At 47.9% G+C, this 13,752-nt stretch overlaps 1 protein-coding gene across 5 annotated transcripts in view; it reads right to left on the bottom strand.

Annotated features, from left to right (window-relative positions):
• Positions 1 to 1,455: 1,455 nt before the first annotated feature.
• The window catches only part of LOC149371757 (gamma-aminobutyric acid receptor subunit beta-like), a 234,422-nt gene continuing 222,125 nt past the window's right edge, over positions 1,456 to 13,752 (bottom strand). For all 5 annotated transcript variants that reach the window (XM_089566042.1, XM_089566044.1, XM_089566043.1 and 2 more), the window contains one exon: positions 1,456 to 12,576. In XM_089566042.1, the coding sequence (XP_089422168.1) occupies positions 12,322 to 12,576 (255 nt within the window). In that variant the 3' untranslated portion in view covers positions 1,456 to 12,321. The remainder of the gene's footprint in view (positions 12,577 to 13,752) is intronic.

Here is a 13,752-nt window from a genome sequence, read left to right as displayed (position 1 = left end):
GCTTGAAGCAAAGGCGCTGCCACACAGATGGCGCTGGTGTCTTGATGTTCGTTTCCCGTTAGGCAGGACGCCAAGCATGTTGTGTTCATTTAGAGATCAGACACACTTCATTTTTCTTCCAAAATCAGTTGGTATTGGTAGTTTTTGTGCTTAGTAAGATGAAAAAGCCCAGAACATTATTGAGACGAAATCCTACCAAGTAAAATCAATGCAGAAATATAGATTGGTAAGTTAGTCTGGGCGACACTGACGAGATGGCGCTGGCCAACCAGTTTCTGCGCAACGTTTTTTTTTGCAAAGTTTTTAAGCCGAAAGAAAATTGACAGGCAGCCCTCTGTAGCCAGAGACGTCATAGCGTCGATTCATTGAATGTCATATAACTGCTGGCAGCAATGTAGACGTGAGCATCGCATTTTAAGTAAAGAAATCGGCCGCCAGAGGGGGAGGTGTAAAAAACGCAAGAGGGCTGTAAGAGGGCTACGAACTGAGGACTGTATTAAATGCCATTTTCACCACGTGCTATTGCATAACGCCTAAAAACATGAGTAACGTTCATACAATCATACTTTCAGTGAAAATTAATTATTTGCACCTTCTTCGGCAGCAAAATACACACCACTCACTGCTGAAGGGAAAACAATATTTGAAAATGGAACGGCTTTTTTCCCGTGCCTCGATTCGAACACGCGATGTAAAGACCCGAAAGGACTCCGTGATCAATGTTTGGAAGTGAATGGCGGTGCAGCCTAGATTAGAGATCCGAGGTGAACTGCTCTTGATGGCTTTAAGTGGAAGTAGTCTCTTTGCATTTATAACGCGGTTATCTATCGATACAAACAAAGTATACCTTCATTTTTGTCCTAGGTGGCCCTTCACGAGTCTAAGCGACGCACAGATGTCTTAGTTTAATTCGGAAACTCAACCCAGCCGGTTACCCTTTTGCTAGAATACTGTACCTCAGAGTTGTGTACAGCCTTTCTCAAAAGTTTAGAGCCCAGGGGGTTTGCTTCTGGGCCACACTGCTTTGCTCGTAAGGCGTCCTCAGCGTCCCAAATCTCCTGATGGTAAGAAGATTTTTAGTCCTGCTCCCTCCGATACGTAGGACTTCCACGAGTGCTACAGGAGCGCCACAATAGTGCTTAGAAGCAAACCCCCTGGGCTCTAAACTTTTGACAAAGGCTGTACGTCCAACTTTCATTTTAGCCATTGTGCATATTACTGCTCATAAAAGAGAAGAAAAGACAACAACAAGCCCAACTCTGTCTCTGCCAACTGAGACTGCATATTAGGAAGAAATAATGGAATTATTAATGTTACTAAAGCTAAGTGCGCTGCAACTTACCAGCTCGAGGTGCGCTCCACTTACCATCAGCAGTCATTGGATTCGCAGATACATGCCCTAAAAGAAGCAGCCATTCGGTGCAAGAGGAGAATAACGAGGAGAGGCCAATAATGTTGTGTAATCAGCGTTTTATTTCAGCACTCTCGTATCAAACATATTCGCCTAAAACAGCTTAGTCGAACAAAGGTGTATTTCCCTAAGTAGTAAGAAACTTGAGCCATTGTACGCGCGACAAAGAAGTCCTGGGAAGAGCCGCAATAAAGACAGGATTTTCCTTTCTAATGAGTAGTGCGGCAACTTCGTATACATCCGAAGTCTGACACCAAAAAATATGGGCTGTGTAGTGTCTTCGAACAGAACGTGAACTGATCACAATGCTTGAGCCCAAAAAACAAAAAAATATGACAAGAAAGAGAGAGATACAAGTCGAAACAGTGCTAGTTCTGTATAATCTGCTAATCCTCGAATGAAATGAACAGCCTAACAAGTCAGTGAACGACGCTTATTGATTTCTCACCTTCCGTTTCTTTCACAAATCCCCATCCATTCGGGACTTCCTGACCGCAGGCACGAGAACACTAGCTCGATGCATTGCAAATTGTCCACGCAGTTAGAACGTTTCCTATGCTTACTGCTTCCTTTGCTGACGCGCCCTACAGCTAATGAGCTCACGAAACAATGGTACAACAAAGAACGCCCTGCAGTACTGTCATCCAACTACACTGGCAAAACGAGGACCGGCCGATGCTCTCGCGCCTGCAGCCAAGCACCTCCTCGCCACTGGAACGCAGCCCTGGAAAGCTAACGGTCGTCCACTGCTGACACGGCACGGTTTGTTCGATTGGCAACAACTGGAGGAAACGTAGCCTTTAAATGCCTGCACTGACGTCTCGCTTTCCTAGAGAGTAGAAGCGTGGTTAACGACGCGCACGAAACATGCTAATTAAGCACCGACTCATATCTTGTGCTGTGGGTAACAGTGCTATAAAGACTAGGTTATATTGTCTCTCTTTCAATGGTCGTCGTGTGTCAAATGATGCCAGTACGTTGCGCTAAGCCAGAAGGAGAGAGAAGACTTCGCTGAATCGTGTGCACGGAGATCATAACTAGAGAATCAGGTTTAGGCGTCTTGACACGACACACGGGCGTGAAACGTATAGAAAAACGGCGGCCACTGTTGTGCGGAATATTGTTGAACAGTGAAGATGACGAAGAGTTCATTGTAGGTGAACACTAGTGCAAGGAACGCTGACAGATCATTCCGAGACTCCTTTGACTTCAAGAGAAACAAAGGACTTATTGCCGTCAACATTGTTTGTCAGCCGCACTAGAATAAACGTTTCACCGAAGAAGAGACAGAAATAAGCGAAACTGCACCTTTCGTGGCACTCTAGAGAGATCGGGCGCAAACGCAAAAATATATGCAGAGGAAAATTTTTTACGCACTCCTGGCGCCCTGAATGAATGGTAAGTTAGACTAATGCAGCACCATGTCTATGAGTGGCCTGTGTTTTCAAAATGAGAATCACAGAAACAGCGAACACAACAATGCAGACTGGTAAAGACAGAATGACTAGCTCAAGCATTCTTCGCACTGCCGAAGAAAATGGTTCGTGACACTGACAACAATAAAAAAGAATAAAACAAGAAAATTATAAACATATGAACAGGACAAGAAAAACTGACTTGTTGGCAATAGAACACATATGTGCGTCCCTTTTTCCGAAAAAAACTTGTATTACATAGGGAAGCACCCAAGAGACACGTTTGTCTACTCTTCAATCCTACATCGTGTCAGGCCAACAATCACGCCATCGTAACACTGAAAAACACTCTCAGACAAACGGGAAAATTGTCTCACTTCGGGACATGTAACAAAGAAGACAGAACAGTCGCTGAAAAGGTAGAGGACGAAAAAAAAAACAAAAAGAAACAAGCAATCAGGAATGTCCACAGCTCGTAACACGTGACCAGAGAAACAGGAAACGGGTATGGTTGCCAAACAGTCTCGCCAGTAACATGCTGCAGCAACTCATCTGATCACTTCCTATGAAGAAAACCCTATACAGGAGGAACCAATAAAGCAATGCGTCACCCGAATGAAAGACACGCACTCGTCCTGGTGGGGGGATCGGTGAACAGTCCGTCGTAGACGTGGCATGGCTAGTCCCCTATGGGGAGCGCGGCTGCTTGCTGCTGCTTCCACCGTGGTTACAAAGTGCTAACGGGAGGACATGTTCTCTACTTGAGTACGCACGTGCAGAGCTGCGCAACTCCTCCTCTACTTTGCCATCCCTCCCACACCACATTGTTTTTTTTTCTCTCCCTTCCCCTCCTCCGTTTGTACGAGTCAGAATACAGATGGAACCAGCGAAGCAGTCGGTTGACTAGATGGGCACAAATCTGAGCAAATACTTCGGCCGTGGTGAGCGGCGAGCCCCTGTCGGTGCCGCTCACGGCCACGAGAGTGGGGAGAAGGTTCTAGCTCGCGACAGAGGAAAGGAGGTGCAGATATCTGTCGCCGGGAATAAAAGGTTGTAGGGAACGGCGCAACAAACTCACGAGACAAAAGCTCCGAGGGAATGGGTGGCATTGCTGGTTCGGAATCATCTCACACGACCGTCGCCTGCGGCGTCTTAGATCTTCTATAATGCAGCTAGACTGCGTTAAGGTGATTCAGCACGAGACAGGAAAGCTAAGTCGTAACGAGGCCAAGTTTCTAAGCGAGATTCTGCGCTTTAGAGAAGCCAGCCTAAAGAGGAATAGGGGCGCCTGCTTCGGGCGCGGCAACGAGACCGGGTTGGAAGCGGGCACTAGGGGAAAGGCGCCACCCACGGCTAGGTGGGGGGCCGGGCGACAGGTGCGCCTGACGGGGAAAGCTGGAGGACCGGGCTCGCTGGAAGACGCAAGGACACAACAGAGGGGTTTAGCGTGCCTCCCACGCACACCGGTATTTTCTCTATGTACATCGGATGTCTCTTGCGCCCCATGTGGTTCCCGGCTCTGATGCCTAAGAAGTCGCCATGCACTTGACATGCACTTATAAAAAGGAGCACTAGGCCTAAAACAGTTATGCTGTGTGATTATATACACGAAGTTTAAGCAATTATGTACACGAAAATGGGGTAAAGAATCGGCTGTTCTCTGCTGCAGTGTTTGTGTTTGTGTGTGGGTGTATATAATATATATGTATACAGTATAACCTCTCTGTGTTTTTATCTTTGGGTAGTTGTCTTGCCTCAGATGGTGGCGCCTCCGATCGAGGCGACGGGATTGACTCTCTGAAAGCGTCGGTAAAACTGCGTTACGCTGGCTGGCCTGAACTGAGCTACGCGGCGGTTAAATACGGGGAAAAGACTCCACGAGCTGACGCGGTGTCCTACGGCCGGTCTAGGTGTGTCCCGTCGAGCGATAGGCAAGCGCAATGGCAGCAGAAGACCCCGGGAAAAGCGGCCAGGATCTCGCCATCCGTGATGACGCACTGCAAATTCGCGTGATGCCTCACTCACTCACTCGGAGACACGCACTCGGATTGGCTCGTCTCTGTCACGAGTGTGCCTATTATGGCTAGCGGTGGCTTGATCTACAACTGCAGCGCCGTACGGGGCGCTGCGCTAGCGATCGTGCCCAAACAGACGCGCACGTCGCACCTTGACCAGCCGCAGAAAACCGCTACAGATCTTTAGCTGCTCCGTCTATCGGGGCGAAAATCTACTACTGGGCGCTTCCTTTGATTTTTTTTAAGCCTGCCGTAAGGGCAGGCATGCTCAACGCGGTGGCGCGCCTGCACACCCTCGAAGAAGTGTGCAGGAAAGGGGCGGGGGGTGATGTGGGTACGGCGCAATTCACTTCGCGATGTCGCGACTCGATCTTGCGTCACTGCCCGCAGCGCCTCGATCCATGAAAAGAGAGAAAATTAAACGATAGTAAACAGCGTTCGTGAAAACAAGGACCGCAGAGCAAAAAGGAGTGTGCCCGAAATGCGGCACTGGCAAGTGCGACGTTCCGTCGCCAAACAAGTCGACGAAATTCGAACGGAAGCTCGGCGCGACGTTCGAGACTCGGCCCTGTGTACGCGTCGGAGAACGAAAACCGTCGTCATCGACAACCACCCACGTGACGTTCCTGTGTCGTAACAAAAAAGGAACAAATGGCGAAGATTTGGGGAGCTCGTCGTTTTCGTGTGACATTTTTAGTGTACTGTTTCTTGACGGGACGGTTGCGTGTCCGATGCCGAGGTCACTCATCTCAGCGGGTCCGGACGTAAGTAATAGTTGTTCTTGTATTTGTCGCACCCCGCGTGCATGGATGACAACGCTTGTTCACGGCAGCGGGGGTACTCAGAAGTATACTTTTTTCCCTGCACAGTCATTTCCGCAAAATATTCGGCTGACATGCTTCGCTCCGAAAAGCGAAGATATACCTTAGCTTACGATGCACCGTCGAACCAGGACTGCCTGAAATAGAGTCTTCTGACGCCATCAACGTAGGCTATAGACGCCCCCGAAAGTCATGTCTACAAAAGTGGTAAGAATTTCACAATAATGGTTCGGCGACAACTGGTGTCGGGCTTCAGGCAGCCCGCAGAACCAACTTTAGCTACCTTGCATCTTCGCTGAGCGCGTATCCGACACACTCATCTCTGACAGAACAGGCTGTTAGCTCCACGCCCTAGTGCTTGCTTACTGCGCCGTGTCTGCGCGTCGCACAAGTGAGGTCTTTCCCTGCCTCTCATCTTCCCTGATTCCCACATCCGCGTGCGTGGTTCGCTTCCCGTGCCTCTCTTAGGCGGAGAAAGAAAACAGAGCGAGGGGGGTCGTCCGCCGGGGACAGCGAGAGAGCGTAGTGGGCATGCACACGTTCAACAGATACTCGTGTCTACGTAAACATTCGCGAAAAATAATTCAGGTACATTGCGCTGGCATATCAGAGGATATCTATATCTATTACATTGGAGTTCGTAAAAGGAGCGCCAAAGTTCAGCAACAATAACCTGGCCCATGGAGATGAGTTTGGTTTTAGAGAAGAGAACGGAACGAAGAGAAAGAGTGAGAAAAATAATAAAAGAAAACTAAAAATCTGAGAGTTCGTGCCGTGATTTCCAGAACTTTTCCGGCCACGTGATGCAGTACTGGAGCGGGGCGGTCGACTTGTGCGGTGGAGTACTCCTTGAACTATCAACGACTTGGACGTTTTGGCCGAGCGATGGAAGTTCTTGCTTCTGCCTTGGGAACTATAAAGTACTACGACGACAAAAAGAATTTACTACCGAGGTGCACGTACGAGACCACTGTACTGGGTCGTACTTAATCCTTTCGTACTTCGCTACTGGCCCTGAACTAACTTTTTGGAAAAAAAAAAAATTCCACAACTACTCCAAGACTTGTAGCTTTCCTTAAAGGTGTCACGAGAGCTGAAAAGTTCTGAAAAACATAGCACATTGGTGTGCTTGTGGCCGAAAATAATAAGCCGCTCAGTTTGAGTTGGAGGAAAAGAAGACAACCGTGGACGTAGAAACTAACGCGACGCGGCGTGAAGCGAGAGATTTTGGTTTTTTCGTTCTTTGTAACACCAAGCCCGGGATGTTAGCTCAACGTTGACCTGCCGCTTGCTTTCTTTGACAACATGAAGCGATGCCGATAGCTTAAGCATGAAATATGTAGGCAAGCTGTGCGGCCGGGTTTTAGCACTGGAGGCCTCAGCACATTATTCGACGCCGGCGTGGATATCTCAACAGGCGGCGCAACATTACAGATGACGGACAGAGAAAAAGAAATGGAAAAAAAAATTCTTCCTTTCAAAAAACATGCGCAGGAAAGAAAGGCAGAACGTCCCGAGGACTGCACGGAATTGCCGAGGCTCACCATGCTGCTTACGTGAGCTGCTTTTATTGGACCACATTCATTATAATTCAAGCGCCAAAGAAATGTACATTGCCAGTGTTCCCGTCGTTCTCTCGATTTTGTTTGCTGGCTCGGCGAGCAGACTGTTAAGAAACAGAACTCAACATCTGAAATCCTCAGCGTAGCATTCCGGCGAATAAAATGGCTTTTGACAGACCATGAATCATTGCAGGGGACTCGACGCAACAAAAGCACGAACCTAGAGCACGCCCTATTAAGTTTTCAGACAGAAGGAAAGGAAGAAGTCACTCAAGGAAGCACACCTACCAAGGGATTGCACTAGAAGGATATCCAAACAAGCCGTCATATGCTGACGCGCTGCGCGTTTTTTTTTCTCCTCGTAATTACAACAGGGTGTTGTCGTCAGCAACCATGAAAAAGACATGCACAGGTATCGTTCATTCATTCCGGCACACACATACACGCACGCACACAAACAGCTAACACGGGGAAATGCTTCGAGTCACGATAATGTTAACGAGACTACACTGAAGCAACCTGATACGGGCGGCTCAAGCTGCATAAGTCCAAGTCCATCGCGAAATGACCCGCAGAGATACATAGGGCAATGCCTTAGGTCATTTCCGTACAATTCAGACTGGACCCGAGTTCACAAATATTAAGCATTATCGGCCGAATAAACGGATCTTGCGAGCATTGCTCGTAAAAGAAAATACTTCTAACTGATAAGCGGTCAAAGAACTGCATGACGGTTGACTAAGGCAGGAGCGCTTTTTACCACTGATAGCAGTCAGTCTCTTATCCGGTACCATGCACGCACTTACATCCTAAGAAAACCTTCCTGAGGCGGTCAAACACGATGCGAAAAGAACCTTTGCGCGACAGACAGCAGTTCCGTTTTTATAAGAACTCGTCGCTTTCTTTCACATTATTCAGTACAATACTCATTCAGTTTTGTTACTTTTAATTTTCTGAGTGGTGACGATAAGGAGAGTTGAGGAGAGATTCAGCTAAAGACAAGTGTTTCAACGGCCTATATTGCACGAGGTGCGAGCAGAACCAGTGCTTGTTCGAGTCGAGTTGAGCTCAGCTCAGGAAACTTGTAACCCGGGCCCAAGAGGGCCTAGAGCGAACCATACGACCCAGAACTCGCAGTGAGGAGGCTAGCGCAGAGAGGGCTGATGGAAGATTAAATACCTGCACTGGGTTAACACGCAAACGGAAGCAAAAATCGAGTCGTAATTCGTAGCAGAGGAGCCACCCACTTTCACAGATTGTGCTGAGACCTTCAACACCGACTTCATTACTTCACCACGTGACGCAGCTAGATGTATTATGTACAAGATGATGCATCAGCCCCGCTGACGTCGATGGCGTAATAGCGTTTTCCGAAGGAAGTGATAAGAGAAAAAAAAATATCCTGCATGATGAACGAACATTCTTAGCTCTCGGTCTCATGTTTATGTGACTTCCAATGTGGGCTTGAATTCACCTTCCTTTATGTTCATACTGATTTTTCTTTTACTCCATTTTGTCAGGGTGCCATCATGCCGCATAACAGCCGCTTTCTTTTCACCTATAGATGGTATGAAATAAGAAGTGCGCTGTGCTGTTTAAAGGCCTGCATTATTCCGGAGCGAGGGCATTAAGCGCATAGTTTGACGCCTGACAAGGTATCACTGACATAATCTTTACGCATCGACCGAAGCAGAAAGAGCCGTCCACTGCACTGCGGTGGTGTCACCTGCCTCAATCACGACACAATGACGACGATGATCACTGTCCATGCAAACACGAGTTTACTTGTGTGTGTGTGCTGTGGTTTGCAAGGGGCGCGGGAGGTGTTTTTGTGTGCGTGTGTCCGTGTGAGCATGTGTGTGTGTAAGCTGGCTTTCGCAACAAGCAACGGACACGCTACAGCCACGCGGTTCCCGCTCCGGAAGCGGTTTACCGAACGTAGAAGCTGGCTCACTCGAACAGGTCACATTGAGTACGCAAATGGCCCGTCAACGAGGCATTCTTGTGTAAAATACACTATGCGGGAGAACGCGCTCTCCCGCCTTGGAGGACGGCATCTACTCCTACGACTCGCGCGAAGGTGTCGCTACAGGGGATTCAGCACTTCGTGAGCTTCGCATCGTCGTTATCGATTTTTTTCTTCAACTGCTGCTGCAGCTCGAAGTACGCGCACCATCGAGGGAAGCTGCGCATACAGTCGTGCAGGACAGATTACGTCACGGTCGTCGACCCTCAAAACGGGATCGTCTGGCATCGCACGCGACGAGCTCACAGCTGACGGTAGGCTTCGCGCCTGACTTCGTATCACATGCGCCACCGTTCTTACATATCTCTCTCCTATATTCTCACACGTGCTGGCTTAACGCTCCACGAAACAGCGTCCCAGACGAAATAAAGCAGGATCGTCTCAGTTATAGGCTCACACAGAACTAAACATGCGCAGCGAAATAGACACTTGCTCGAAACAACAACGAATGAGGTGGGATCACATTAACAACCGACACACACGTAGTACACACTCGATGTTTTGACGCGTATAGTGCTTCATATTTCAAAATTAACTTACGAAGTCGTCTTTTCTGCAAGACTGCCTTCTTTTATTTTTTTTTTTACCCGTGATGGGTTCCGAACAGTGGCGTGAGAGCATCGACTACAACGTTACTTTACAACAGCGATAAAAAGGTGGACTAGATAAGAAATACGCGGGGGGAAGCGGCAGTAGCGACATGTACGGGGTCGCGCAGCAAGTTATATTGTATGCGAGTGAAAACAACAGAGATGGACACCGTGTTACGACCTCCCAATAAACGCTTCGTCACCGATGCGGGAAGAGAGCAATCAGCAGACGCGACAGACACGGCGAGTTCGCATAGTTTTGAGCGACACCAAGAGCACCACGAGACTCTTGAGCGAAGTTGAGATATACCTTCAGCAAGGACACAGGCGTCGTAGAGAGAGAGTGGGTCGGGTAATTGTGGGAAACGAAGTTTAGACCGACTTATTATCACAAGTAGGAGCGCTTTCTTTCTTTCTTAGCCCATAAAAAGATTACAATGTTCGCAAAACCCAGTATCAGTGCGCTGGGACACAGCTTTGTTGAGGGTGCACCCTTGAAATCGTAGGAGAAAGCTTAACGATAGTTGTCTTACCACCTTTCGAATTTATGGTTTGCTAAGTGCAATTCAACGCTCTCCTTCGGAAATGCGGCGCAGACAAAAGCACTCCCGACATGGCTCATCGCTTGGTAGTATCTTGAGGAACATTCGCCTGGAATGCACCTGGAATTACACCGCATTACCCAAGCATGGACCCAAGCATAGACGAAACTATACCGCGCTCCTCGAAAATGGTTAGTATGGAGCCCACGCTGTCGCAATTAACCCTGTAGAAGAAATGCTTCGTGCTAGAGAAAACAATTTTTTTTTTGTCTTGATTAGTATTTACTGACGCAGCAGAACTGCAGTGCTGGTGCTTTTGATTCCTTCGAGGCACAAAAGCCCTCTGGTTGAATAAAGTTAATGAAATGAGAACAACAACCCGTACTGCAGGACTTGCTGGTAATAAGAACACTCGAGAGCTGGGACATGCCAAACAGGCGTTCGTTTGGTTTGTAAAATTTAGCCCGACAGGGCGCTGAGTTTATTCTTTATTAGTTTTTAAATTTATTTTCGTTTATCGATATGAGGTAGCGCTTGTTTCGCCTCTTCCAAACTCTTTGCTTGACGGTCCGTTATGTTATTTAGATAAAGCGCACACCTGTGTTCCCTTTCTCATATTAGTGATTTAGGAAATGTCCATCCGATTTGTTCGTTTCTCAGCACATGTTTACAAACATGCACAAGTGAACAAGCGTTGTCATTCGCACTGCACGCCAGGTGCAATAACTCGGGAAGGTTGCTTTGCTCCGATACAATGTTGACACGCGTCTTCACGCTTGAAACGTGAACGCGGAATCGCATCGTATGGAACTTGGAACTCTCGCGCTACCGGTGGCTTTTGTGAGCGAAGCGGCTTCACTGTGTTTTCTTTTTTTCTCAGTTTCTTCGTGCTTTTATGTATTTCCTTCCGGGACCAAAAGCTACCTGCGTGGATAGCGGGTAACACGATAGTTATTATGTGGTCGCTTAGTGAAAGCTTCGACTCACGGCTGTGTGTTTTCTCCGTCCGTTCTTTCCATTTTGAGAAACAAAAAACTCGTCTCCGAAATTGGACAGCGGATGTGAAGGAAAAGAAAGCAATGAACAAAACAGAAAGCAGGAGGCGACACGTGCGCCTGCCCCCCGTTGGTGCGCCCGATTGTGTTCGGCGCCGGGGCCGACAAGGCGCACTGTGTTGAGCCCAGGTGGAGGAAAACAAGCGACAGACGAACCTTACCGACCCAGCCGGCGCCGCCTAGACACAAGCCAGAGTCGCCGTGCTCAGCCATCGGGACGCAACTCTCGTGGACGGACAGATTACTGTTACCCTGACAAAGACACAGCGTCGATCAAAATATGACTCAGCGTGTAAATAAAATCTTTGCCTAGAAGCGAGTCAAGGCTCTAACCATGCGCTTTATGCCAGAAGGTGATAGTAGCGCTTCAGTTACAAGGCGCACATGTTGTGAGCATTGCCGCTAATGCTACAAACGATACTTTCATTCACATTGTAGCTCACTTGACTTTCTTGGTTGGTAAGGGCTTTTAGCTGCGCGACGTCGTTCTTAAAAGTACAGTTGAGCGCATTGGCGACACTTGGGAGTTGCAGTTAGACGTCGCGACGAGAAGGTTGCTACTGCCGAGCGCGGCGCCACACGAGAGCGGCTGGAACTAGCGACAGTAGTCCGGCTTGCGCCTCTGCCGCGCTGGCTGGGCCCGGGGAGAGCCGTCGGAATCGCCACAGGGTGGGCCGAATTTTGTTAACCGTTTTTGTTGCTGTTTTTAGCTTCATATACTGCGACGTTGCTTGTGTTGTTGATATCCGGGGGTGCCGCGTTCGCCTTTCTCGTTGAAAGGGAGGACACGTGGCGACCTATTCTCTCTCTCGGAGGAAAATCGTGCGCGCGCGCACGCGCACGAACACCGCCGACGGCAGCGCCGCGGAGTGGGCGGGCGCGCACTAATCGTCGCCGACGTCATCCGGCAGAACGTCGCTGATGTGCAGGTAAATTATCCAGTACATGAGGTTGAAACAGACGAAGCAAACGGGGAACACCACTCGGGAGTACTTGTCGATATCGGAAGGGCTGACGCCAAATAATTTGTTGGGGTTCTTGCAAAACGCTGCCTCGATGTCCGGCGCGCCGTTGACGGTGTTCTCCAGAGTCGAGGATTTGCTGAATCCTTTGGGGTCAACCATTTTGAGACGTACTTCCTGCAGGGCGGGCCGGAAAAGAAATAAGGGAAGCGGATGCAGGGGCAGCAAGGAAGGAAGTGTTGGCGAAGGATGGAATTAACAGGTAGGTAAAATGGCGCCGTAAGAAGCAGTAAAATTAACAAAAGAAAATCAGGTAAAGGTCAAAATGAACCAAAAAGAAAAAAATAGGAGAGGAAAATGAGAAGGGCCATTAGGAGGGGAGCAAAGGGGGAAAAGAGTTCAGAGTTAGAACGACACGACTTTCTTTGCTATAGCAGAGAAGCTACTAACTACATCGAATAATAGCTGGTAGAGAGCACCAACGACAGTAAAAAAACATACGCAAGTCGGACGTAAAGTACTTTAATATAGGTGTTGTTAAGTACAATATACATTTTAGAGCATCTTTATATAATTACGAACGACGTAGATGAGATTGTTTTGAACAACTGCGGTTAATTTTGAGAACGCAATAAAATTTAAGGTAATTTATGGCCAATTCTAAGTTAGGGAAGCATTCATTCATGTCCGACAATACCAAGATTTTTGCGTTTAACGCTTGTCGCGTGGAATATTCGCACCCACCATAATGTAATAAGTATACAATGCAGGGTAATCGCAAAAATCGGAACCTGCAAAAGCGTGCGGCAGCAAGGGTGTGTGTCAAAAAGCATGAAATGCAAAACTGGTTGTGAAGCTGCCAAACTAAGTCACAAGAGGCGAAAGCGGCTGGATAAGTAAGTGTAGCGGCCATTCATTTTGTACTAAGCAGCAAATACGTGCCAGCATGCACAACATGTGCTTCATTGCGGCTTGTAAAAATACAGGAAGTTACATATTGTGTATCGCATAACCTGAATCACACTCTAAAAAGGAATGCTCTATCTGAAGCGAAAACGATGATTGATCGAAAGAAAATCGCTACCTGCTTTGAAAATGCGCTATATTACTTTTACTCGGCACTCCACAACTTTATATGCGAGGCTTGTATTGTGCAGGAACGTTTATCTGCGTAAGTCCAGTTTCCTCTAAATGAGGATGGAAATATAATTCCATACGCTGATGCGAGCACTGAGGAGCCGTCAAGAATGCTAGCTAAGTTTTATTCTCATAGAATGGACAGATATATTTCAATGCTCAGGTTGATGACGGTTGAAAACAGCCTTTACGTTGTTCAAGAAAGTGACGGTAGAG

The sequence above is a fragment of the Amblyomma mixtum genome, chromosome 1 (assembly GCF_055824585.1).
Source record: "Amblyomma mixtum isolate Tamu chromosome 1, ASM5582458v1, whole genome shotgun sequence".
Lineage (NCBI taxonomy): Eukaryota > Metazoa > Arthropoda > Arachnida > Ixodida > Ixodidae > Amblyomma > Amblyomma mixtum.
The sequence above is the reverse complement of the archived record's forward strand: the minus strand, read 5'-3'. Positions and strand labels throughout refer to the sequence as shown.